Raw genomic sequence first — 25,048 nt, forward strand, 5'->3', positions numbered from 1 at the left:
TCAAGTACTGTGGCTTCAACTCGGAGTGTATCAGAGGTTACTGTGCTGGCATCACAGCCCACAACAAAACATTACCCAGTACCTGGAGAACAAGCAAAGAGTCCTGGCCTGAGCCAGAGTTTTGGAGCTGAAATGAAAGAAATGAAAGAGGCATCTTCCACACTAGCAGGATCTGCTGGTGTCAAGGGTTTGATCTCATTATTTAGTGGTTCTGGACCACAGCCTTCTGCCAGCACTAAACCAGTCACTGTTATACCTCAGCACACACCTGATGTTAGTCTTGCTGCTGTTGATGTGCAGAAGAAAACTGCTTCAGCAACCCCTGGTGTTAAAATATCAGAGACAATTGGTTTAACCACAAAAACTCCCCTTGTGTCAGGTTCCATGCCTTGCACACAAGCTCTTGTCAGTGATCAAAATGACTCTGCTTCTAAATCAGCAAATGAAGAAAAGGATGTATCAAACAGGGGAAGCCCTTTGCAATCTCCAATTACACAGAAGGCCCATCTTGCAGCTCAAGCACCATCACAAATTACTGAAGTGTCCCTTCATGAATCTTCAACAGCCCTTACCAAAGAGGCTACTGCCATCACAGATAACTTGCCTGCATCTGAAACAGTCATGTCACAGCAGCAACATACAGATGAAACCAAACAAACTATATCTGGTGAGATCCCCTCTGTACAGGAAAGGATTAGCCTTCCAAGGTCAATCTACATTGGCATCAATCGCCCAGAAGTACCTCCTGCCGATGCAGAACAAAGACCTTATGTGAGACTGCCTCATATTTTTGTCTCAGCAGCAAGTTCCCCAGAGGACGAGATAAATGGACATGAGCTCAATGATTGTAGTAAACCTGAACCACCAAAAGTCGGTGTCTCTGAAGATACAACTCCCATTGTCGAAACGGCATCAGAGAGTAAGGAATCGTTATCTGCCGTTATTACAGCAAAGACTGGTATATCTGACGATGCTAAGGCTATGGAATCCGAGATATCATCTACACCAACAGCAGCAACAAGTGAACTTGACTCACAGCACATCTTAATGAAAATCTCAAGCACAGAAACAACCCTCTCAGAAGCTGAATTTAAAACAGAGGCCACTGAGATTTGTGAGTCACCACAGGCCTATGAAGTTATCGAGACCACTGAGATTTGTAAGTTGCCACAAACCTCAGAAGTTAAACCTGGGAGTTGTGAGTTACCACAAGCATTGGAAGTTAAAGCGGCGTCTTCTGAGACCAGTGACTTGCCAGAAGCCTCTGGAGTTATAACTGAAACCATTGACACTTGTGAGTCTTCCATGGATGGAAAACCGATAGCTCAAGATATAACACCACTTGAGGTAATTAAGCCTCTCAGTGACCTCACTGGTCAGGTTGAAAACACAATTATGGTGCCCCCATCACCTGGAGGTTCTGAAACTCTACAGTCAACCCACGAGAATGAAGGCACATCCTCAGCTGTTAAACTGCCGGAAGAAGTTCAGCCCCTTGATAAGTTGTCACAGAAAGAAGTATCTTCAGTGTCAGATCTAAAATCACCTGAAGGAGTCCAGCAGCTTCATGACAAAACAGAAGGGGATATCACCTCCCCAGCCCCAGAGCCCAGTCATGTCAAAGCTCAATCAGAGGAAATCACAGCCTCCAAGGAGGATAGTTTGGATGTCAAGGTTGATCAGCCCGAGGCCAAGGTTGATCAACCCGAGGCCAAGGTTGATCAGCCCGAAGCCAGGGTTGTTCAGCCCGAGGCCAAGGTTGATCAGCCCGAGGCCAAGGTTGATCAGCCCGAGGCCAAAGTTGATCAGCCCGGGGCAAAGCCTGTAGCTGAAGAGCCCAATGAGCAACAAGGAAAAGGACTGTTTTCTGTGTTTAGTGGCTCCAGTGCAACCCCACAGCAGCCTTCCGCCCAATCTGGATTATCAATACTGGGTGGCATTATTCCTGGCTCATCTGCTAAAGACACCCCCAGTACAGGGTTACTCTCGATGTTTGGTGGGTCAAATGCCCCATCTTCACCTGTACCCAAAGACACACCACAGTCAACCCCACAAGAGCCTCAGGGAAAAGGCTTATTTTCTATGTTTGGCGGATCCAGTCAGCCACCACCTGGCCCAAGAGGACCAACCACTGGAGGTGTGCGGCCTAGAGGTCCTCCACCCAAAGAACCTCCAGGCAAAGGTCTGTTTTCCATGTTTGGTTCATCTGCACCTCAGCAACCACCTAGTCCCAGAGGTCATCCTGGTGGTAATGCAACACCTAGAGGGCCTTCAGCTGGATCTTCTTTATTTGGTGGCATCCTGCCAGGTTCCACTACACAGAAGGATACACCTGGTGCAGGTTTATTTTCCAAGTTTGGAGGTCTCAGCACCCAGCCCCAGCCTGGACCCAGAGTACCCACACCAGGTCCAGCGGTTACACCGCCAGGTCCCAGAGGTCCAGAGCCCTCAGGAAAAGGACTGTTCTCAATGTTTGGTGGACAAAACCAGCAAGCACCAGAAGCACATCCCCCAGCATCTAAACCAGCTGAATCAGATGGTGTTTTCAAGGTTTCCTCTGTGTTTTCACTTGGTGGGAATTCAGAGGGTAACAAATCAAAAACTGGATTTGGCCTGTTTGGAATGTCTTTCATGGAGGAAACCAAAGCAGATGTCCCTGTTCCTGAGACTCCTTCTCAGGAAACCAAACCAGATGTCTCTGTTCCTGAGAAGGAGGACATTGCATTGGAAGAAGTGAAACCATCAGATGCAAAAGAAGCAAAGGATCATGCCGTTGAGGCTGCGGAAATTGCACCCTCCGAGCCCCTGTCCACATCATCAGTTAAGGATTCATGCCAGGATGTTCAAGAATCAACCTTGGACACTAGCAAAACCACTGAGCAGTCAGTATCCCTACCAGATGCACATCTAGAGATGGACAAAAAAGCCTCTATCACAGATGAACCAAATGTGACAACAAACCTACTGGAGAAAGAGACATTACCAAACCAACAAGCAGAATTAGTATGCGACGAACAGTCAGACATCCAAAAAGAAGATAGAGAAATTAAAGATATAATGGAGTCTGAGAAAGGAGTTCCTGGAGATAGTTCAGAGAAACATACTTTAGAAATAAAGTGCACAAGTGATGATACTGATGTAGCTGCCATCAAAAGCCCATCAGATGTGCAGATGACAGAGAGTGTTACAGATGAAACTGACAAAAACAAAACATCAGATATTATGGGTGAGGAATGTATGAAGGCTGCTGGAGAGATAATTCCAGAGGTAGAAAAAACAGTTGAGGAGCCACAAAAAGTTGGTAGTGAAGAACAAGCAGCTGTTATAGATACGGAAGGTGAGAAAGCTGTTGTTGAAGGAGCAATAACAATTCCAGAGGTAGAAAAACAGACTGGGGAGCCACAAAAAGTTTTTAGTGAAGAACAAACAATTGTTGCAGATATGGAAAAATCATCTGAGCAGCTTCAGGGAGCCTCATGTGAAGAAAAACCAACAGTTGCAGATGTGGAAAAAATAAGTAAGGAACCTTTAAAAGATCTAGGTGATGAACAATCAGCTGTTGCACAAGGAGAAAAACCTGCTGAAGAGGCATCAGTCGTCGATTCAGCTACAATAGTAACAGATAAAACTCCTGCAGAATCCATGGTGGGTGCACTTACAACAGAGACTTCAGTTTCAGAGTCAGACAAAGACTTGAAAGCCACATCTGAAGAAACTGCAAAGGAACCAGCTGAGGCAAAAATACAGCTTGGAGAAACTAGTACAGAACCTGCACATGGATTGGAGAAACCGTCCGAAAGTAATTCTGTTGCAGTGGCCTCTTCAACAAGTGAAGAAAACAGTGTTGCCAACTCATCAGAAGTGATATCTCAAACTGTAGTACCCCCCAGTCCATCACTGGGACCTGCTAGTCCACCACCTCAACAGCAGCCCAGGCCAGACATGGTCCGGCCACTTGGTCCACCAGGACAAAGAATGGGAGGACCAAGGATGGGAGATCCAAGAATGGGAGGGCCAAGGATGGGAGATCCAAGAATGGGAGGGCCAAGGATGGGAGATCCAAGAATGGGAGGGCCAAGAATGGGAGATCCAAGAATGGGAGGGCCAAGAATGGGAGATCCAAGAATGGGAGGGCCAAGAATGGCAGGACCACGGATGGCTGGACCAAGGATGGCTGGACCAAGGCAGCCAGGACCACAGAGGCCCCCTGAACAAGCTTCATTTTCTGGCTTTATGTCAATGTTTTCTACCCCAAACACTCAAAGTAAACCACAAACAATTGGTGGATTTTTTTCAAGTTCACCTGGTTCACTTTTTGGATCATCACCTGCTCCTCGTCAGCCACAACAACAACAACAACAGCAGCAGCAGCAGCAGCAGCAACAACAGCAGAAAAGCTTCTTTGGCCTACCAACTGGCATTGCTACAGAGTCCCTTACCAGTGACCTATTTGGTATATTTAAAGGTCCTGAGACAACAAAATCCGAGGAGCCTTCACAATCTGTTGAGCCTGGACAAGGGGATGCTACTTCTGCAAATGTAACTGTTGTTGAGAGCGCAGAAAAAACAGATACAGAGGTGACGCCTTTATCTGGAGATGAACCTGTTAAGAGCTCTGAGGACCCTGAGGTTCCTGAAAAGGGGTTAGTGGAAGAAGCTGAACGAACAGACAAAGCAGAGGAAGAAGAGGGTTCGGTTACTGAATCCACCATGAAACCTGATGACCTTGAGAAAAAAGCAGAGGTTGATGAGTCTACTAAGCATGAAGAGGAACCAGATTCTGCAGTGCCTGACAAAGCTGAACCACCTGCTGCTCCTGAAACCAAAGGCATGTTTGACTTACCAGGTCTGACTGCCCCTAAATTTGGTTTTATGTCTGTGGCTGCTGAAGGCACATCTTCTATTGGATCCCTTTTCTCTACAACTCCATCCCCAGCCACTGGTCCAAAGGCACCACAGCCCCAACCAACGGATGGTGGTCTCTTTTCTGGTTTTAAAAACATTTCAGCTGGTATTTTCCAGGATGAAAAACCAGCTGGAAAGGAGGAACCACCATCTGTGTTTGGCATGAAACTTGGCTCCATGTTTGGGAGCTCTGAACCACCCAAACCAGAACCTGCCCCTCCTGTGGTCACAGTACAACCTCAGCCTCAAAGTCCAAAACCTACAGATGAACTTTGCGAACCAGACTCTGAGAAACTTTCTCCGGGTTCTGGAGACACTGAAAGTGCAGATGTCAGTGATACAGAAGCAGGAACTTCAAAAACAGGGAGCTGTGACACCTTAGCTCAGTCGCCACTGTCTGGCCTCCCCTCTCACTCAGAGTCCCTAGCAGAAAGTTTGGACAAACCGCAGTTAAAGATTACCACTTGTGAGGTAGATAAGAGTGGAGTTGACACACCTGACACCGTGCATGCAGAGTTGGGCACAGAGCAACCAAAGGACCTGTTGACAAAGGAGGCTGCAAAAAGGCTAGTGCAATTTGCATGATAAATGGCATTGTTCAGTTATCATGCTAGCATAGACAAGTGTTTGTCCCCCTTGCCGCTCTTCCTATTTTTATTTAGACCATATTTGATATGGCTCTTTAGTTGCTGTATTTTTCCCTTTTCTCTTCCCACAACTTCACCTCAGCATATTCTTAGATTTAGACATTTAGTTTGAAATGCATTTCTTCGGAAGATATTGTAAATTTCATGATAAAAACCATAGGAAAGAAAATGATTGCATCTGCTTGGAAGGCACTCGCCATTATGTTTAAATGCAGTGGAGCTATTTTGTACATACAGCACCTCAGTAATAGCTTCCCTGACAGTGATGGAAGTGCACTGAATGAAGAAAACCAATGGTCTTTATTTATTAGCTTTTCACTTGTGAAGCAAGTATAAAGCCTCCCCTGAATTATTCTCCAAGCCCCAGCCAATTTGTTTGTATGAATCAAACTCTGATAGATTTATGAAGGTGTGGCAGTGCACACCACACTCACAGGCTGGACACTGGAATGAAAGGACCACTGAGAAATAATTTGGCCTACACCCAAGACAAAGTAAATCATGACAGTTAAAACATGGAGCCACTCTCCTTGTTAGCAATCTCAATCATCCAGCTGCTATCCAGTACTCTCCTATTCAGTTAGTCAGTTGTGATCTTTATTAGCCAGGTAAAGAGAGTTTTTAACGTTTCAGTTTCAATCTTATTAAAAGGTTGGCGGTTTTGGGATTTGTCATTTTATGGTCCATACACTAGTGGATCCTGTAAATGTGCTGTGTTAGAAGTAGTTGTACTAAAAAGGTTATTTCCTTAATCCCCATTTATGCTTAGGCTTTTAGACAGAGACTTCCCCCCCTTGTTGCCTACATATTGCACGTTCTAATGGCTATCCCTTCTTCACTCACCTCATTCAGCCTACTTCTCCTGAAGAGTATTCCTTGACCTATTTCTTGATTTTGTAATCAAAAGGTTTTATTCCAAAATCAGATGTTCTCAATTCATTGTTAAATGTTGATCACTCTTATAAATGCTGAATTTTGGCATGAAACCATTTGATTTTATGTATTAGTTCATCAGTTACACGTTGGTTTTCCAAATCACCACAGTATTTGAAGTAACAATCTCCTCCCTCCACAGCCCAGCGGACAGCAGTCGGTTTGATTCTTCGGGCAACCTCAGCCCAGCCAGCTCCCAGCTCAGCTCTGAACCTGAGGAGCGCCAAGGTCCAGACTCCGGCCCTCGCCATCCCCCTCTCCACAGCCAGCCATCCACCTGGGACGAGGAAGAAGAGGAGGAGGAAGGAGAGGTTGAGAAAGAACGCCATCCACTGCCAGAGCCTGGTTCCAACAAAGATCTGAAGGACTCTTCTGTTATCCTGCCCAAACCGATGTTGGACAGCCACGATAACAGGACTCAGACTAAAATCTGGTATGTCCATAATGAAAACATCTAGCTTTACATTTTTAGGTGGCATTTACAACGATGATGGCCCCGGAGGACTGGTACCTGCACATGAAAGAATAGTCAGGTGCTCATGTTAACACTGAACCTGGTGTTTGCTCACTGCCAATTAAAGGATCTCATAACAATAATTATCTAGTGCCGGGTTTGAACAAAGACTAATTCCAGCCTCCTGAGTTAGTCTGATGGATCCTCATTAGTTTTAGACAAGAATGGGGTGTCGGATATATAATTTTCCATTGAACAAGACCAGCTTTCACATCTCACAACTTCCATTTGAGGCATGTTATGAAGAAAGCTTTGATGAGTGCCACAATTAAACAGTTTTAAACATCATTAAGGCGCTAAAGTATTGTTTTAGGGCAGACTTGAATATGCAAAGTCCTCCTTTTGCAGAACCAGGGCATTGATTCAATTGTTATTGACTGATTTATTCATATCGATTCCCATCTGTCATCTTCTCAAAAGTTTTTTCCCTTTGAAGCCATTGATCTGTTTTGCTTTATCTCATTCAGTTTCTTCGAAGACGGTCCTCCACCCTGCTCCCCATCCAAAGTTCGCTGGCTGAAAGCGTACAACAAAGTGAGAGTGCAGCTCCTTGAGGTAGGAAGTCTTTCTCTGTCTGCCCACACCAGCTGCTCTCTCTTTGTCTGTCTCTTTTTCTTCCACAGTCACACACACACATATGTAAATAATGCATATCAAGTCATATCAGTAAAATACCATGCACACATTCAAATACACAGCCACATGAACATATCCTCTCTCCCCTCTCTTACGTAATGATATTTCCTCTGCTTTTCTTTACCCTCATGGGTTGGTTGAGTTTCCAGTCATGCTACAGCAATTTGCACCAATTTTGTGCTCCTTAAGGATTTCTGCTTTGATCTGGAAAAACCCAATTTCAGCGTGAGTTCCTTGAGATCTGGCTATCACTCTGCTGCTACAGAAAGTTTTTAGTTCCAAGATACAGTACCGCGAGTTAAAACGATTCTTCAGATTATAGAGGCAGCCACCTGAGGGTGGTTTACATTCCCTGTTGGGGTCTGTCTATATGGTGCAAATGTTACAGTTGTGTGTGTATTATCTGTTGGGTTTTCTTTTTCCTTCTTTGTTTGTTTGTCCTTTTGTGTTATTTTGAATATGCCTTTGACTAAAACTTTGTGTATTGTTGTGGCCTTCAAAAATGAGTCTGATGCAGGTGGGCACAAAGCTTGACCTGCTCCACTTGGTCTTAAATATGAGTGACTTGTGTGTATGTGTGTGTATGTGTGTAGTATTCAAAGTAATCTGCTGCTCGTTCTGATGATAATGATGGTAGCATGTACTGACAAACACCATAAGTGAAATTTATCTGGGCCATAGATTAATACACAAGCCGGTGCACGGCCCTGTGTTGACAAACATCTGCCTTGCTGAAGTGTCCTTGAACACAACACTGACCCTGTAATCTGACCTAGAGAGAATATTCACAGAGGGACCAATAAAGTTTTAGATTATTTATGGCTCCGCAGCACAACTGTCTGCTTCACCCATAAACCTGGTCGGCTGTCTGTCATGACTCCCATCCCTCTGTCTAAACAAGCCCTCTGAGGAGGCTTCAGACAAGTGTCTGCTCCGTTATGGGACTGAATCAGATGTGGTCAAGGTGACGGGTCAAGAACATGAAGACGACAGTGTGGAGAGTAAAGGAGAAGCTCTTCATGTTCCTGTTTGACTTGGTTAGAAACAACTACACCCAAACAGCCACCCAATCGTAAAACAAGTGCAAATAAAAGTTAATTGTTGCCTTTAATTAAGAATTAACTACCATACTTAAGTTACAGGGATATATTTAGTAAGAACTGTTGCATTTAGCGGAAAGTGGAATCAGCTGAAATTGATTTATTAGTAGTGACTGATCGCAGCGACTGTGAAATAATGTCAAGGACAAACAGGAGCACAGAGATAAACCAGAAAGAGAGAGAGAGAGAGACTGAAACTCTTCTCTTATCACAAGCCCAAGATGAATACACAGGATTATGATAGATTGCATCAATAATATGGTAATACTATGATTTATTATAAATACACTGGTAACCAGAGTGTGTACAGCTCAGATGACCTCAGACTTTTGTCTTACAATGGGACCTGTCATCTTAGTAATAACATCTAGAAACATATCACCTTGATTTACACTATATCACCCACCTCTTCCTTTAGCGCCAGACTCTGTCAGTTTATTATCTCATGACAGATCCGATCAAAAAACTTGTGACTGAATTGTTTATCCAACAGGTATCGTAGGGAAAATGACGGTCAGAAGAGTTTTAGGGGCCCCTCCAACTACAGTATTTACATAGGCAGCCTATTTAATATAGAAAGAAACATGTATTTGCCAGGCATGGAGGGTTTGTTGATTGTAGGGCATTATTGAGTGGCATTATGGGAAGTGTAGGATCTGGTGTTTTGGAGCTTGTCAAGATTTCTGTCAGCAATTATGATAGTTGGAGTTGCTGCAGTGGCCCTGATGTCTCGCATAAACTTTACATTTCCTCCGATTCTTCAGCTGCAGGACATTGTTTTCTCTTCAATTGAAATAGTCCAAGTTCAGCTGCAGACAAAACCTTCTGTTAGGCTCTGTTGCTTTTTAGACATATCCAGGACGTCTATTAAATAGCGCAGCATCCGGTCTTATTTAGCAGCAGTTCATTCTAAATGCAGTCGGCTCATTTAAATCTGCTCATTTAAATATTCAATTCAAAGTTGCACACATCCACATTATTATATGCTGAGTTTCATGTGAAGGTTGAGATTTAACATGCATATTTGATGTTTTTAACAGACACAATGTTGCAGAGCTTCTCTTGTTGAGTAGAGGATCTGACAGGAAGTCTTATTAGTGCAGATTTGTCAGTGTTCCAGTGTTTCTCTGCAGCAGTATTTTACACAAACTGCGTCAGAAATGAGCTGTGGTAGAATATGGAAGTGGTTCTGGTTGATTTTTTTCAATAAATCTACTGTGATATCACTGCTGCTTGGTTTGGTTTGGTTTGGTTTGGTTTGGTTTGGTTTGGTTTGGTTTGGTTGATTGATACCAGCAGGACAAAGACAGGTGAGGATGCTTCTTTGCCACCACCACTGCTGCCACTGCTGCTGCTGCTGCTGCTGCTGCTGCTGCTGCTGGCCACTTCAGCACAGATCTGAGAGAATAATTAGTTCAACCAGTCCCGAGCTGCTGATCAGCAATAGATCATTTCTTTAAATATCACCTCTGATCTTGTCCAAGAGACCCAGAGAGGAAGGATCAAGAGATCCGCTTGTTTGATGCTCACCTTGGAGTGCAGGCTGGAGGTTTTCTCTGGGTGTGTGTGTGTTACCACAAATGAACTTTCTCAGTTTGGTGATGAAGTGTAGCTTATTTAAGTGGCATTTATAGGTCAAGTGTCAGATCCTGTTTAATATGAGAGAGAAGCATCAGAGAGATGTGACTGGAACAACAAGGGGTTAAACTGCTGCTTCGCCAGCATTGAAGTCACAGTAACAATACTATATAGTCATTATGATGGTGTTGATACATATAAAAACATTCACTTTCACATCTAATGTGCAGTGTTCAAGTCTTTTAATAACCAAACCAGCGCATACTGTAAATATAAACCACAGTTTCTACTGATCAGCAGCCTGCTGGTTTTCTCTTCATCTCCTCCTTGGACAAAACTCCAAATTGCCTTGATGAATATGTACTTGATGTATCATCAGTGTCTGTGATAGAAAAGCGCTGTGTGTGACTGAGTGAATGACTTGTTGAATGCAGCCCACTGTGTAAAGTGCTGTGGGTGGTCAATAAGACAAGGTAAGTGCTATATAAGTGCAGTCAATTTACTGTTACAAAAAAAAAAAATCACTTTCAGCTCTGAAGTCACACAGCATCGTTTCTGTATGTGTACGATGTCGACATCCTTTCACAATTGTCTGAGACAAACTTCAGGTGTTGGATGAACTAGTTCAGCAGCAAACAGGTGAAGGGAACTTGTACTTGTTGTTAACTGTACAGTCTATTGAACATCCATAAATCAACAGTGGCTACAGCCTAAGTCTATCGGTCTATCCTTGAAATCGTTGTGATGTTTGTGAATTTTTTTTATCTCTGTCGCTTTTGACTATCATCAATTTAAATTCATTTATTGATAGTTGACTTTCCAGACGTCTCCTTTCCAATGCACAATGTTCCTTTTGATAAACCAGCTTGAAGCCGTGGTTGTCAAAAACATGACCCATGCATCCTTCTATCTATTATCTACATTTTTTTTATTCATATACACTTTTACCAAGACTTTTTAATTCATGACCTGAAAAGGTAGAAAAACAAACTGTTTGCTGAACTCATTCCAGAAATGATTCACTTTTGTGCGACAGGGCTGTAGATTTAATTTAAAAGCTATTATGAAAAAAAAAATCAGCATGAGGGAATAATGAGCGTGTCTCTCCTCCAAGTGCAGGTATCAGTCATTTTTAGATTGTGTGATGTTGCTGGCGTTGTTTTTAAAAATGACAGACAGAGATAAAATCAACACCAAGCCAATACTCAGTCGATGTTATTGATGTTTGGATGGAGGAGTATCTGTGTTTACCACTGGTCAGCAGTTATCCCCATAAAGACAAAAATAGTCTTTTGTCTCTGTAGCGAGGATTGTACCATGGCAACGATGTCACATTTCTATGGAAACACAACCTTACATTTGTTCATGATTAAGGTGCCATCGCTGTAGCTGAGGGTAAGTGTGTGTGTGTGTGTGTGAGTGTGTGTGTGTGCTTAGACTGAAGGATAGAGACCACAACACACTGTATAAACCACAGAGTTGAGCTTCATCAACTCAAGCACAAACTGTCTGACAAAGTTTGTATTTTAATCCACATGTCTCCGCTGGCAGCAGCTCAGATTAGAGATAGATTATGTTTGTCGAATAGATTCAAGTAATTTGATAATGATGGGTCTATCAGTAATCTGACTCATCAGACATATGGTATATGTGACCATTAGTCACTTATTTCAGGTGTAATTCTGCTCCCATCCCCCGCCTTCATTATGTGAAACAACAACAGCAACCACCCAGTTAGCGACTGGATCACAGAGTGGACATATTTCTTTTCTGTTTTTGAACCAATACAGTGTCATGCAAGAGTTTGAGCACTCCTGGTCAAAATATCAGTTGCAATTAAGCAAAAATATCTGTTAATGTGAACAATTAAATGGAATGATCTCCAAAAAGGTAAAAGGTATTAAGTTACAGATGACAGATTCCCTTTACATTTTAAACAATATCTCTTTGTTTTTAGTTTCATCTTTTACATTTTCAAACTGACACAAAAAGAAAAAGGGCCTACAACAAATGTTTGGGCACTCTGCATAGTTAAAGCAGAAGTAAGTGGTCCGGTCGTTTTGGCTAATGCTGCGTTCCAGGCAGGCTTTTGAAATCGTAAATTACAGCTTCAAGTCACAACTTACGACTTTGTAGCGTTCCAGGCAACCCACTCGTGTTTTTCCGACCTGTTTTACCGGTGAAAGTCACTATAACGGCCACTCGTAACTTCCGACCGGTGAACTCGTACCAGATCGAACTGGTACCACTTCACGGTCGGAAAAATACGAGTTTCCTTGAACGCACCATAACAGTCCTCGTCCCTACGTCGCCACATTCACGGCGTCCCTTGGCTGCACACACAGCCCTGCATGCCGTTCTCTCTCCTCATTGGATAAAAACTGTAGGATACGATAAATGTTTTCTCTTCGGCTCAGAGCAGAGCAGAGGGACTGACAGACCCGTGTTTCAGTCCAAACACTCTATGTAAGTGATTGCTGTCGGAAGATATAACTATTTAAGACTTATATTAACACAAATATATCACTTACTTCTGCTTTAATACCTAGTACCCCCTCCTCCTTTGGAAACTAGCACAGTGTGTAAATATTTGGTCTGAGACCTTGGTCAAAGTTGTCTAAGAGCTCAAGTCTCCTGGGTTTCCCATTCTTTTGCTGCAGCTTTGCATTTTTCAGTGTTAAGATTTTGTTGCATAGGAAGAAATAACATCATTGGCTTCACTGAGTGTATAATGAGTTTAAACTATTTTTATATCTGGGTTGTTTTTTTGTTGTTGTTTTTTTTCTTCAGTCCTGTACAGTCTGATAACTCATTTAGTAATGAGCCACTCAGAGTAAATGCCTTGCTCAGAGGAATCACAAAAGGAGGAAAGCTCTCCCTGTGCCAAATGATTACTTTTGATTGTGCATTAATTATTTTTCCCTCTAGTCATTTCTGGTTCCGGTCTGTCTTAATTAAATGGAAAATGAAGACAACAGTGTTTCTAATTTGGCCTCTGTGTTTAATGCACTTGACTCGATCTTTGAAGCTTAGGCACAAGAAACAACAGAAGTAGAAATAAGATGAAAATAGAAATGAGATTTTCTCTATGGATGACAGCTGCTAAAACCATGAGGCTGATTACAAACTTTGGTTGGTGTGGCAACAACAGATCTCGGTGTGAGGCTCTAATTAGAAATTCAAGACTTGTGCAATACTTTTGAGTGTAATTTAATGAAGGTGTAAAGTAATTATGATGCAATGAAACTGATTGATAAACGAGAAGCAGTTTTTACTTTGCGTGGAGAAAACAAGACCGTCATTGTTGCTCTTTAACAACAACATGAGATGGAGAATGGATTACGCACAACTAAATTCGCAGCATGTTTGTGTCTCTGTGTGTTTTCTTAGGTCACAGTTTATTGAGCTCTCAGAGCCACCGTACTTACCTATTTTATCGCAGGCTTTATACTGAAGGACTCACAGTCTTGCGTCACTTTCATTCTTCACTTACTCTCAACTGTTTCCAGTTTGCAGCTGTGGTATATTAACGTCACTGTTTGTAAAATTTGCAATTAAATTCAACAGGTTGGATTTGGTCTAACTGTCAAGATGAAGAAATAAAAAAAAAACTCACCACAGCTTGGACGAACACTTAACACCAATTTTTTTTATGACAGTGAAGTCGCTATAAAAGACCAACATAAACTCATTGTCCACTGGCTCCAGCTCCATATTAATGACTGCACAGACATGAGAGTGGTATGGATCCTCTGTGAATAAGTGTATTTCCCTATGTGTCAAACTTGAGCCATCATTGTAAATAAGAACATGTTCTTAATTGATTTCGCCTGGTTAAATAAAGGTTAAATAAAAAAAAAAGCCACTGTTACAGTGCTACTTAACTGTCTGATAAAGAAAATGATCTGGCAAAACACTGAGCACCTTGTTGAATCCTACCTCTGATTGCAGTGTTGGCTTTCAACCTTTCTTAAGAGCACTTCAGAGCATTTATCTGTCCATTAAGCGCTCTTGATAGAAACTCTGAAAAAATCTCTGCCTGACCCTTTACTGTAACGCCTGTGGTGCGATAGTCAACGTTTGTGTGTATCACACAACAGCTGAGACAACAGAAGCGTTTCGTTCCCCCATTGAAAAAAAAACAAAACCAGAGCTCTGTGTTGAAGTCGATAAATTTAACTTTGCTTTGTTCGCACACTGGTAATGAGCAGGGAATGAAAACCTTTTATGTTCCACTGTGAGTCCTATATGAAGGAGCTGTTTCAGCAGTGTGAGGTTGAAGAGTTGAGAAGTTCTTGAAAGGTCAGGAAAAAAAGAAATCTTTGTGCTTAATGAGCTTTTGTTATGATTTTTTTTCTCAGAGTTTCTGTAGAATAATTTTAAATGTGACCCAGAAAAGAGCTTCACAGTTCGCTGACATATGTGGATGGTTTTAATGCTTTAACCCCAATTAAAGGATTACAAGTTCCTGTTAAATGGAGGTCATTCTCTATCTCATGAAACCCTTGTCACTCATATGAACCTCAGGCAGTTCAGAGGGGTCAGACATAAAACAAAAACAAACAGTTTAACATCCATATTTTCCTCTTGTCCTGTGTTAGTGTTGATTCATAAGAGGATATATCTGTGGTTTTAAGACCCAAATACTATCTGATTTAATTTTACATCTCATCTCTCAGCTTCTTCCTGGAACAGGTCGGTGTCAGCCAATCAGAAGAGAGGAGGCTTTGAGTCTCTCTTCTGATTGGCTGATTTCTGACTATTTGGATGAAAATAGAGCAGATTTCAGGGAAAACGCTCAGAGTAAAACCAAATCCTGCAAGTGCTTGATGGTGGTGGGTCCAAGTGGTGGTGGGCGGGGCTTTGGGTGACATTGTTGTGACATCACAAAGTGACAGGAAGTCCTGACGGCTGGTTTTAAGGCTCAGTTTCTGAATACAGGCTGTGTGCATTTCTCTGTGGACTGAGGCTTTGATACTTTCACAGTATTAATATAGAACCTAGAGCTGCTTTATAATCACATTACATATGTACATCTACCTTTATACTGTATGGAGCTTTAACGCAAACATCTACCTTTATACTGTATGGAGCTTTAACACAAACATCTACCTTTATACCATATGGAGCTTTAACACAATTATCTACATTTATACTGTAATAATGCATTGAAGGATTTGTTTGTTACTTCCTGAAACTACGTTAAGTAAAGATTAACCGGTCCAGTTCACAGCTATTTTCCTTTTAAGACATTTTATAGTCTGTCATGCAGAAAAAAAGGCTTGTAATTTAACAGAAAAGTAATTACATTTCAGTTTACAAGATACGCCATAATCCTATTTAAAACCTACACAGAGTCGAACAGGCAACAATAATGGGTGTGAAATTATTGTATCGAGAACAGTTGGGAGAACAGAGTCAAGAGTTACATCTTTAAGAAGACTACAGTTATCCACAAACTGCGTAAATCAGTTTGTTTCAGATCTTTCAGTTTGTTCAATGTGTGATGACAGAAGATTAAAAACTCAGTCAAGTGTTGCCCCAAACTATAATAAAAATATTAATAATAAAACGTAGGGAAAATTGATTCAAACAGGCTTTTAATGAAGACAAGCTCCCAGGAGAGTCAGACCTTGATCACACCTTTGTGGATGATGATACTGTATATGACTGGCAGGTAGGTCAGCAAAGCAAAGTAGAGGAGATGAGGTTTACAACAGCCAGCCCTGAAGCTCAAACAGAACAACATTAACATTGTAACGTGTGGCTTTGAAACATGACGATTAAACACATCGTCACGTTGCAGCGTCCTACAGTTTCCTGTGGTTTGGCTGAGTGGAGTCCCAGCATGCACCTGATGACTTTGGTCTCCAGCTGTATGATGTGAGGTGACAGGACTGTGGCTTTTGGTTTTATGTTAATTTTTTTTGGGATGGGCAGTGTATTAATGAATACAGTGGGAGAACAAACTTTAAACATTTATACATATTTATATATACAGTATATATATATATAGAGAGAGAGATCAGAAAATGATCATGTTGTATGTTTTCCAAAGTAGGACACACAGATTATTCTGTCTTTCAGTTTGGGGAATTGTCTATATGCAGCTACTCCCTTGTCCTTGGAGAAGCTTCACAGACACACACAAACATATACAAAGACACACACATTCATATTCGCATTGCAAACCAAAGACGAGACCGCGAGAGATGAGATCGCTGCACCGACCAGGCAGACTTCAAACCGAGCGACAGGGGACAAGAAGGGAGCAGCCAGAGAGGATTGTGTGGAGGGAAATAAGAAGGCGAGGAGTAGAAAGGAGAGCAGAGGGACGAGATGAAGAGCAGGAGAACACGCTGCGGCTCACAAGAGTCCACGGATCCTCAGGGTGGACGAGGAGGTCTTATAATACAGATACTTTCAGACGTAGACCCAGAACCTGTAGAGCTCAAATTTCATCCACACACACACACACACACTGGCTGTCATGAAAATACAGATTCTTGCAGGATGCATATACTCTAACCTACATATTACAGAAGAAGAGACAATAAACATTTTTAGTTCATGTTCTGCATTAATACATTTTTTAAGGTTGATTCTGATCATTTTATGACCATTGAACTCAGATTGTGAAAGTTTGTCTGCAAAAATAACTCTAATCTCTGCAGAGTTACATACACCACCTGGAAGTAGAATGATAACAGAGAAGATTGCATGTACTGTACTGTAGATTTTAAATACCCAGATAAAAAAAAATCACAAAGTTTGGTTCATGCCAAAGAAAAAAAAAAGTCCCTGGATGGGATTGTACTCAAACAATATTTCTGAAATCCTGTTTTCATTTGATGTTTTTTAAACCTTTTGTTTTCCCTGCCTGCATCTTTGGAGTCCTTGGAGATTCTGTGACTTGGCAGAGCAAATAAACCTAATCCAAAAACGTTAACGTGAGACAGCCTTGCCTGGTGACAGTCTCTCTTACACACACACACACACACACACACACACACACACACACACACACACACACACACACACACACACACACACACACACACACACACACACACACCTACCTCTCCCTCTGTCTCCTGCTCAGTGTTTTCACAATTAAATCATATGTGTGTGTGTGTGTGTGTGTGTGTGTGCTTCTATACAGTAGACAGCTCGGAGTTTCCTTTGGCTTTGTTTTTTACGTTACATAAGAGACTTTTTGCAGCACATGCAAGGAACAAATAGAGACGTGTGATTGAGTGAGGCTGAGGACAACAGAGGGAACGCAGCACAAATAAACCTGAGAACAGGAGAGTGGACGGACCGGGGCGGAGTCATTATCGACTGAGGGGACGTGCAGAGATAATTGGATGCAGTGGGAGTGGACCGCCTGTCCGCAGGTCCAGATAGAGTTGCATAACAAAGACAAGTGGTGAGATATACAAAAAAGGGAAGAGAAAACAGAAATTACTGTTCAAATATGTGACAAAACAACATTTTTAAAATCGAATCTCCTGCAGGAGAGGAGACGAGTCAATGCTCTGAGTCGGAGGGTTTATTAAGCAGGTCATGAATATTCTGTGATTGTGATTGCAGTGATTCGTGAAGTCAAAACACTTTAGCAAGTCTCGTTGCTTCACTGCTTCCTGATCTGCTGAGGCTGAGGCTGCTGCGGAGAAATGTTTATCTCACCCACTCAGATGTGAACTGACGAATTTCAAAACATCAACAATGGACCCTCCTCCTCCTCCTCCTACTCCTCCTCATCATCATCATCATCATCATCATCATCATCATCATAAACAGGATCATTCACAGAAAATCCACATAACGTTACCGGCGGCTGGTCGTCTGCCATGTACACAGGGAATCTACAGTAGAAAACGAACCTTGGAGATTACACTGTTGCAGGTGTTTTTTCCCATTTTGTTTTCCCTTAAGCAGCTTTAAGCTCATGTTTGTATTGCATATCCCATGTAAAATGTGTTCCAGCTTTTAACTAGCTGTGTTTCCCATAAATCAAAAACAAGTGTAGTTCTCAAAGGCTTAACCATGTACAAGTGAAATGGGAATAATCGTCAAATGGCATAACTGCACGCTCACATGATATCAAACAACATTTGAGACTATCTCACAGAAATCCCTTTTGAGTGCCCTCGGATTTGTCCTTGTCACTTTTGATTAAATAATATTTGATTAAACAATTATTATGACGGTTGAAAATGACCCACATCACTGGCCATTAACAGATGTCATGTTAAATTGGCGTGATATCCTAAGAAGGAGAAACTTTATTTGACTAACTCAATAAGATACTCAACAAAACAGACAGTTCGCAATCAGTTTTAATTGACTTTTCTACAAAGCAATTGAAATTGGGTGAAATATTCAGATGAGGAGTGTTTATCATGAGTGCACTGCAAATATACTGTACAAGATCTTTTTGTCAGATATATGTTGTTAACTTGGAGAAAGAGCGTGAAAAGCAAAACAGTGTGGGAGTTTCTGACCCGACCTCCATCTGCTGCTTATTAACAGATTTACACCTGAGATGAGATGAGGCGTCTTTCATCCTGAAAACACGCTTTATTGGACGACAAAAATCTTTAGTCAAAAGGTGAAAATCTTTCGCCAATAAACAATCATCATAATGTTTCTGAGTTTATAATTGCTGCAGAGATGGAATTTCAGTTTTCACTTCATTCTGCTTTTCGCAGGGTCGAGGATGTTGATGATGTTTTTAACTATTTAACTGAGGGCAGAGAGAAAGAGTTGTGACAGAGAGAGAAAGGAATAGCAGGGAGGAGCGAAGAGGATAAACAGACAGACGGACCGACAGACAGGCCGACAGACAGACAGACAGACAGGTTTGTGTCTCTCAGCGATGTCGACTCTGCTCAGCATACTAACGACACGGCTCCTCAGAGGGATCCGAGCCCTAACATCGCTGCGTGACATTGGCTGAAAGTCGCCATGGAAATCTGGCCTGTGGGCGGCGTTCATATATACAGTATGTGTGTGTGTGTGTGTGTGTGTTTGTGTGTCTATATGAGTGTGTGTGTGTGTGTATGTATGAGTTTCACAGGGATTGCAGGGGTCCTCATTTGTGCCCTCCAGGACGCCGGTGTTAAATCTCCCCTGAGCCGACTGTTAGCCCTGTGTTTACCGCAGAGACAGGCTGGCTGTAAACACAGGAGGTGAAGATGCACACATACCATCATGACGCCTTGTTGCATATGACTGGGGCTGGTATAGGGGGGGTGAAGCACAACAATAATTAAACTTCAGGATCACTGAGTGAGTTCATTAAAGGAATAGTTCACCAAAAAATGAAATCCAGTCATTAGTGACTCACCCTCATGCTGATGAATACTCCGGAGTAGTTTTTTTTTATTCCTCAAAGTGCATCGGGCCCAACACAAAAACGTCCATAAAACTACACAAAAACCATTTAATATTCCTCCACACTGCTCGTCCACTGCAATTTTAAGTGTCCTGAAGGGATATAGTCCAGAGTTTACTGGAAACAACGTCATTTAGGACATTTTTACAGCCTAAACAGTCCTGTATTGAATCTCTCTCTCACTCTCGCGTTCAGGCCACAATGACATCGTTTCAGGTAAACTCTGGACTATATCTCTTTAGGACGCCAGAACCAGAACCAGTACCAGAACCAGTAGTAGAACCAGGATTGCAGTGGAAGAGCAGTGTGGAGGAATATTAAATGTTTTTTGTGTAGTTTTATGGACGTTTTTGTGTCGGGCCCTATTAATCTCATATGAAGTTTTCGTTGGACTACGAACCGGCCTCCCGGGTCTCCAGATAATGACTGAATTTCATTTTTTGGTAACCTATTCCTTTAAACTCAAACTCAAATCTAGACAAAGAGTTTTCTGATCCGCCCTGCCATTAGATCCTGTTTTATGTGTTTAAAGCTGCAGTACTGTAGGGATGAATTCTGCTCAATAAGCAGAACAGCAGGTTTCAGTTGCTCCGTCCATTTGTATACAAGTGGCTGTTACATTTTGCGGCTGGTGCAGCCGGTGGACGAACGGGCTCCTCCTCCTGATAACCACCGGTTCTCAGGCTGCGGTTATGATACCTGCTCTTGACAATAATCATCATCTCACGGTCACAACTGACTCGCAGATGTGGAGAGAGGGTTTTTTTCTGCGGCGTCTGACTTTGTCACAGTGACCTTGTCGGCTCTCGAAGCTCTGATTGTTGTTGTTGTTGTCCTGTATCGGGAGCTGTTGTGCAACAGATGTGTGTGTGTGTGCATGTTAATCAATCCGTAACTCAACCAACCAATCACGTCAACAATCACGACTGTCACTGTTCTGTTGTGTGTTGATTAAGCGGCACCAGATGCCGAATTTGTTGTCCTCTACTACTCTCTGAGTGTTGCATCTCTCACAGACTCTGTCCTGTGATGCTCGAGTGTCATTAGAGAAAAACGTGTGCTTGTTAAGTATCATTATTAATAATACTTTAGTGGTTTGCCCTCTAATTTAAAGTGTTCAATATCTGGTTCACTTTGATCTTGTCTGAGGATCATATTATAAGAACACTGTGTTTGGAGCTGTACCCTCCATCAGACCCCTCTTAGTGCAATTACATGCACTTTAGATACCTATTTATTATTTGGCTGTCTGCATTTCTTAAAAGTCCTTAAAGTGTGAAACCTGGTTTTTCTGCTGCAGGAGCTTCATTTTAGACATTCGTCAACTTTCTTTTTTTAAATACATGTGCAAGACAGAGGCAGGAGAAGAGTAAAGATCATTTCTTACTTCCACAATAATTCAATTATACAAAATGTGATTCAAACTGAAACTAGAGGTCAAGAAAAAACTAAAAGGAGAAGGAAAATCAGTTATCAGATTGCACCATCCATCAGTCAGTCTAAAATAATGAAATAAAAATCCTTGAGCTGCTGCAGGGCGTCGAACACATGCAACTTTAAACACATGTTGTAGCTGCAGAGGTAGAAATTGAATCGCTGAATAATCACTGTGACTGGTGGGGATTTGTGGTGACTTGACAAAAAAAAAGGAGAGCAGAACTTCTAATAACTTCTTCAGATATAGATATAAAGATAGATTGATTCACTTTTATTGATCCTGAAGGACAGTGCTGTGGTCGGCGGCTCACAATAGTAATAAAAAAAGTTTAAAAAGAGATGACAACAGCAACAAGCAGAGGCAATGTCTCAGTTCGGGAGCTTAATCCTTCAGAGGACACATTTGAAGGCCGATTACAGTGTCACAGTGTTGCAACAAGGCCCGAATGTTGAGGTGGTTTTGCGCTGTAGCTGTCGTAGCCTGCCGGCCTCAGAGCCCGAGGCCAGGAGATGACGAGCCGTTGGAAAGTGTAAAAAAAAAAAAAAAAGCCACCACTTTCAAATGTTAGATGTTAGGACGTTGATTGCAATCAGGGAGTACTCCAATGACTAGACCGTCCCTTTTTGATGCTGCCAGGCTGGGTCCTCCAAAGGATCCAGTCCCTGAACTGAGAGGCAGCAAATAAAAGATGATACAAGATACGCAAAAAAACAAAACATGGAAAGCACAGATGTGAAAAACAATGAGGACAAAACAAGGACAAAACCTTCCATGGAGGGTTATCCTTATAAATAAATATTAATTATACAGTAGGATTTGCTATTAAATGCATGATGGGGAAATTCCAGCTGTTAAACTAAAGCTCCTTAAATTGACTGAAAGAAACACTGAACAAACACTTCAGAAATCATCCTCTAAAGGGACAGTTCAACATTTTGGCAAATTGGCCCATTGCCATAATCCCTATAGTTTTAGGAGTAGGTTCGTTACCTTTAATTGTCGGTGCAAGCTATTTTTAGAATGGCGGAGCAGAGCCGTGAGTTGCTTAAAGCTACGCTACGGAGGCTAATGGGGTTTCCCTCATCAAACTCATCAAATACACAATCCAACAACTCCAAAACACTCTGGTGGACAAGTTGTGACCTGCACATTCACCACGCTATGAGATAATAACAGAACATTACGAGATGAAGTTGTTTTCGAGGCAAATGCAGAGACTGCTTGCCGAAAAACTGTCCCTGAAGGCAACGCTCATCAGCGGGTTTGCATGAATTTACCTCAAAAACAACTCTGCCGTTCTAAAAATAGCTTACACCGACAATTAAAGGTAACAAACCTACTCCTAAAACTATAGGGATTATGGCAATGGGCCATTTGCCAAAATGTTGAACTATCCCTTTAACCCCCGCATACTCACTGAACTGCTCTTTGTTTTTCTGCAGCCTCTAGTGCACATATTTAATTCCTCTAAGCATTGAAAAGCTTTCTGTAAAAGAAAAAAAAAAAACTCCCTTGGCACACAGATTGCAGCTCTTACAGTAAAGGTCTGTCAGAGACCGAGCTCTGTGGAGCAGCTCCCAGGAGTTATGATGGTTGAGTGACAAGAAGAAGAAGAAGAAGGGCTGTAAAGTTATCACCCCGCTGCAGCACGAGTCACAACACCCACCACTTGACTTTGTCACAGGAAGAGGTGCTATAGCTGTGTGATTTTCATCTAGTCTCTGCAAGCAGCGGGAAATGTAAAGTGTATTTTGTGGCCATTTGTAATCATCTCTTAACTCGACAGGCCTTCATTTAACCCGTCTTGAACTGCGGCGGCAATGGTTTGTAATGCAAAATAATAAATGTTAACACGCAGCAGTTATGCTTTTGTAGCAGCTAAATCTGCTTTAAGCTTGGATATTGTCTTTAATCATGTCTCTGATAACAGCCGCATCATTTAGCCGATTAGTACGTGAGCTTTATTGGCTCCGGGGGCTGATTGCCTTGTCATGGGCCAAAGGCTGCGTAGCCACCGGCCTTAGCTTTGATGCTCTGTTGTGCTAATAGCTTTTTAATGAGCCATAAGTCACATCACTATCCAGCAGCTCAGAAGCATTTTGTGCCTGTAACTCAGCCAAAACAAAGAGAGAGTGGGGGGTTGGAGGCATAGGAGGGGTATGTGGGGGGTTGGGGGTATGTGGGGAGTACCTTTATGCTTCAAAGAGGACGTTTCCATTACAGCAAGGAAAGTAGAATACATTACCATCAATTACATGCCTTGTTAGCCAGTTTACAGATGTGCTCTCACAGGTGTTGCATTGTACACACATACCATATAGTATATATAGTATATTTACAGTATATCATGTCAGCTGTATTGACGTCCATTTAAAACCAGTCAGTCAGCAGAAATAATGTATTAATGCATTAAAATTGCAAAGCTGACAGTTCATATTTGTATGTATCTTCCAGGCTTTTGGTTTTGGCTACAGATACTTACACACATGTATCACAATGAGCCAAGCCTGAACAGTTTTGGCTACACTCCTGTTCCAGGCAGCAACTGGCTCCCATTAATTCCCATATAGACACAAGTCCAGCTTTACAAATACAATAATCTCTGCACAACATTTTTGCTGTAAATGAACATTTCAAAATGCATCAGTTAATTTCCATATTGTGCAAGTGAACATCACAGCGAACATTGTGTTTGGATTTATTTTTATTAACGTTACATTAACGTAGTGAAGTAATTAAACCACGAGCAGTTGATTAAATCACTTATCTGCAGGGAGTTAATGGGCAGCTATATTCCTCATCAGTCATTTCAGCTTCTTAAATGGGAGTGGGTGTTGGTTTCCAGTTTTATTGCAGGAATGGAATCAATAATTAAACAGCAATACCATGCAACAATGTGTAATGTAAAAGAGTAAAATGAAAGCTCAAGGGAGTGTCAAAAGTCTAATTTGAAGTCTGTTAATTCATTGGTGTGTCATTAATCAATGTCACTTAACAAATAAAAACCTCAAAGTCTCAAACTTGAGGATTTTCTACATCTGCTTTTTCATTTATCATAAAATGAAAATAGACGTGGCTTATAATATAGACGTAGATAATTAGTTTATCTAAATTAATTAACTATTCCTCAAATTATATTTAACATTTGGTTGAATCATGAAACTGATTCAAGATAAATAAAAAACAAAATTTATGATCACTAAAACATCACGAAAGCTTAATTCATTATGAAACTCATTCACAATTTTCCCATATTTTTTTAACATGAAAAAATAGCATTTTCACTATAACATCATTTTTTACTTAAATTGATAAAATAAATCAATTTGATTTAAATTAATTGGCAAATTATTTGTATCTCTTAGTATATATACATATCTTTTAATTCCAGTGATTTTACAACTTTTCTTAAGTTAACTTCTGATTCAGTAGTACATTCAACTTTTTTTATGATAAGCCTTCATTAAAAATATATCGTCTAGACTTTCAGACTATTTTCATAAGGAGAAAGAAAGTGAGTAATTGTTAAAAAAAATCTATTAACCATGAAATGATTGTGATAATGTGATTTATTCTCGATAGATATAAAGTGTGTATAACTTTATTGATCAATCTCTTCCAAAATTATTCAACTTACTTTATGGGCACCAGTTTATAATGAAAATGATCATCTCTGTCACGCTTGCTAGAATGTACTTACTAAACTAAAAAGTTCAGCAGAAATATTAAGCAGGATAAAAGAGAGAACATGTTTTAAGTCATTAAAGGTCCAGTATGTGCCCACTCTAGAGGAAATTACAGCAGATTTTATGTAAAGCTAAATTCTGCAAAGTTGGGTGGTGGCTCCAGGTGGGCGGGGCTTGGTGACTGCTTTGTTGTGACATCACAGAGTCACGG

General features: G+C 41.5%; 2 protein-coding genes across 2 annotated transcripts in view; both read left to right on the forward strand.

Annotated features, from left to right (window-relative positions):
* Positions 1-25,048, forward strand: part of LOC146981013 (protein unc-13 homolog B-like) — a 188,879-nt gene that overhangs the window by 65,049 nt on the left and 98,782 nt on the right. The window contains exons 9-10 of the mRNA XM_085785933.1: positions 6,628-6,918; positions 7,467-7,554. Coding sequence (XP_085642059.1) covers positions 6,628-6,918; positions 7,467-7,554 — 379 coding nt within the window. The remainder of the gene's footprint in view (positions 1-6,627; positions 6,919-7,466; positions 7,555-25,048) is intronic.
* On the forward strand, positions 1,253-5,547 carry LOC146981014 (uncharacterized). Its single transcript, XM_085785929.1, has 2 exons — positions 1,253-1,695; positions 1,822-5,547. The coding sequence occupies exons 1-2, from the start codon at positions 1,306-1,308 to the stop codon at positions 5,488-5,490; spliced, it is 4,059 nt and encodes a 1,352-aa protein (XP_085642055.1). The 5' UTR covers positions 1,253-1,305; the 3' UTR covers positions 5,491-5,547.

This window comes from Trachurus japonicus, chromosome 9, assembly GCF_045865225.1.
Source record: "Trachurus japonicus isolate A0001 chromosome 9, Traja_1.0".
Classification (NCBI taxonomy): domain Eukaryota; kingdom Metazoa; phylum Chordata; class Actinopteri; order Carangiformes; family Carangidae; genus Trachurus; species Trachurus japonicus.

Bases quoted from the DNA above. Each gene is read 5' to 3' on its own strand.
- LOC146981014 (XM_085785929.1), top strand. From the start codon at position 1,306: ATGGATGGAAAACCGATAGCTCAAGATATAACACCACTTGAGGTAATT. The intron at 1,696-1,821 runs GTTGATCAACCC...CCCGGGGCAAAG, and splicing joins TTGATCAGCCCGAGGCCAAG to CCTGTAGCTGAAGAGCCCAA.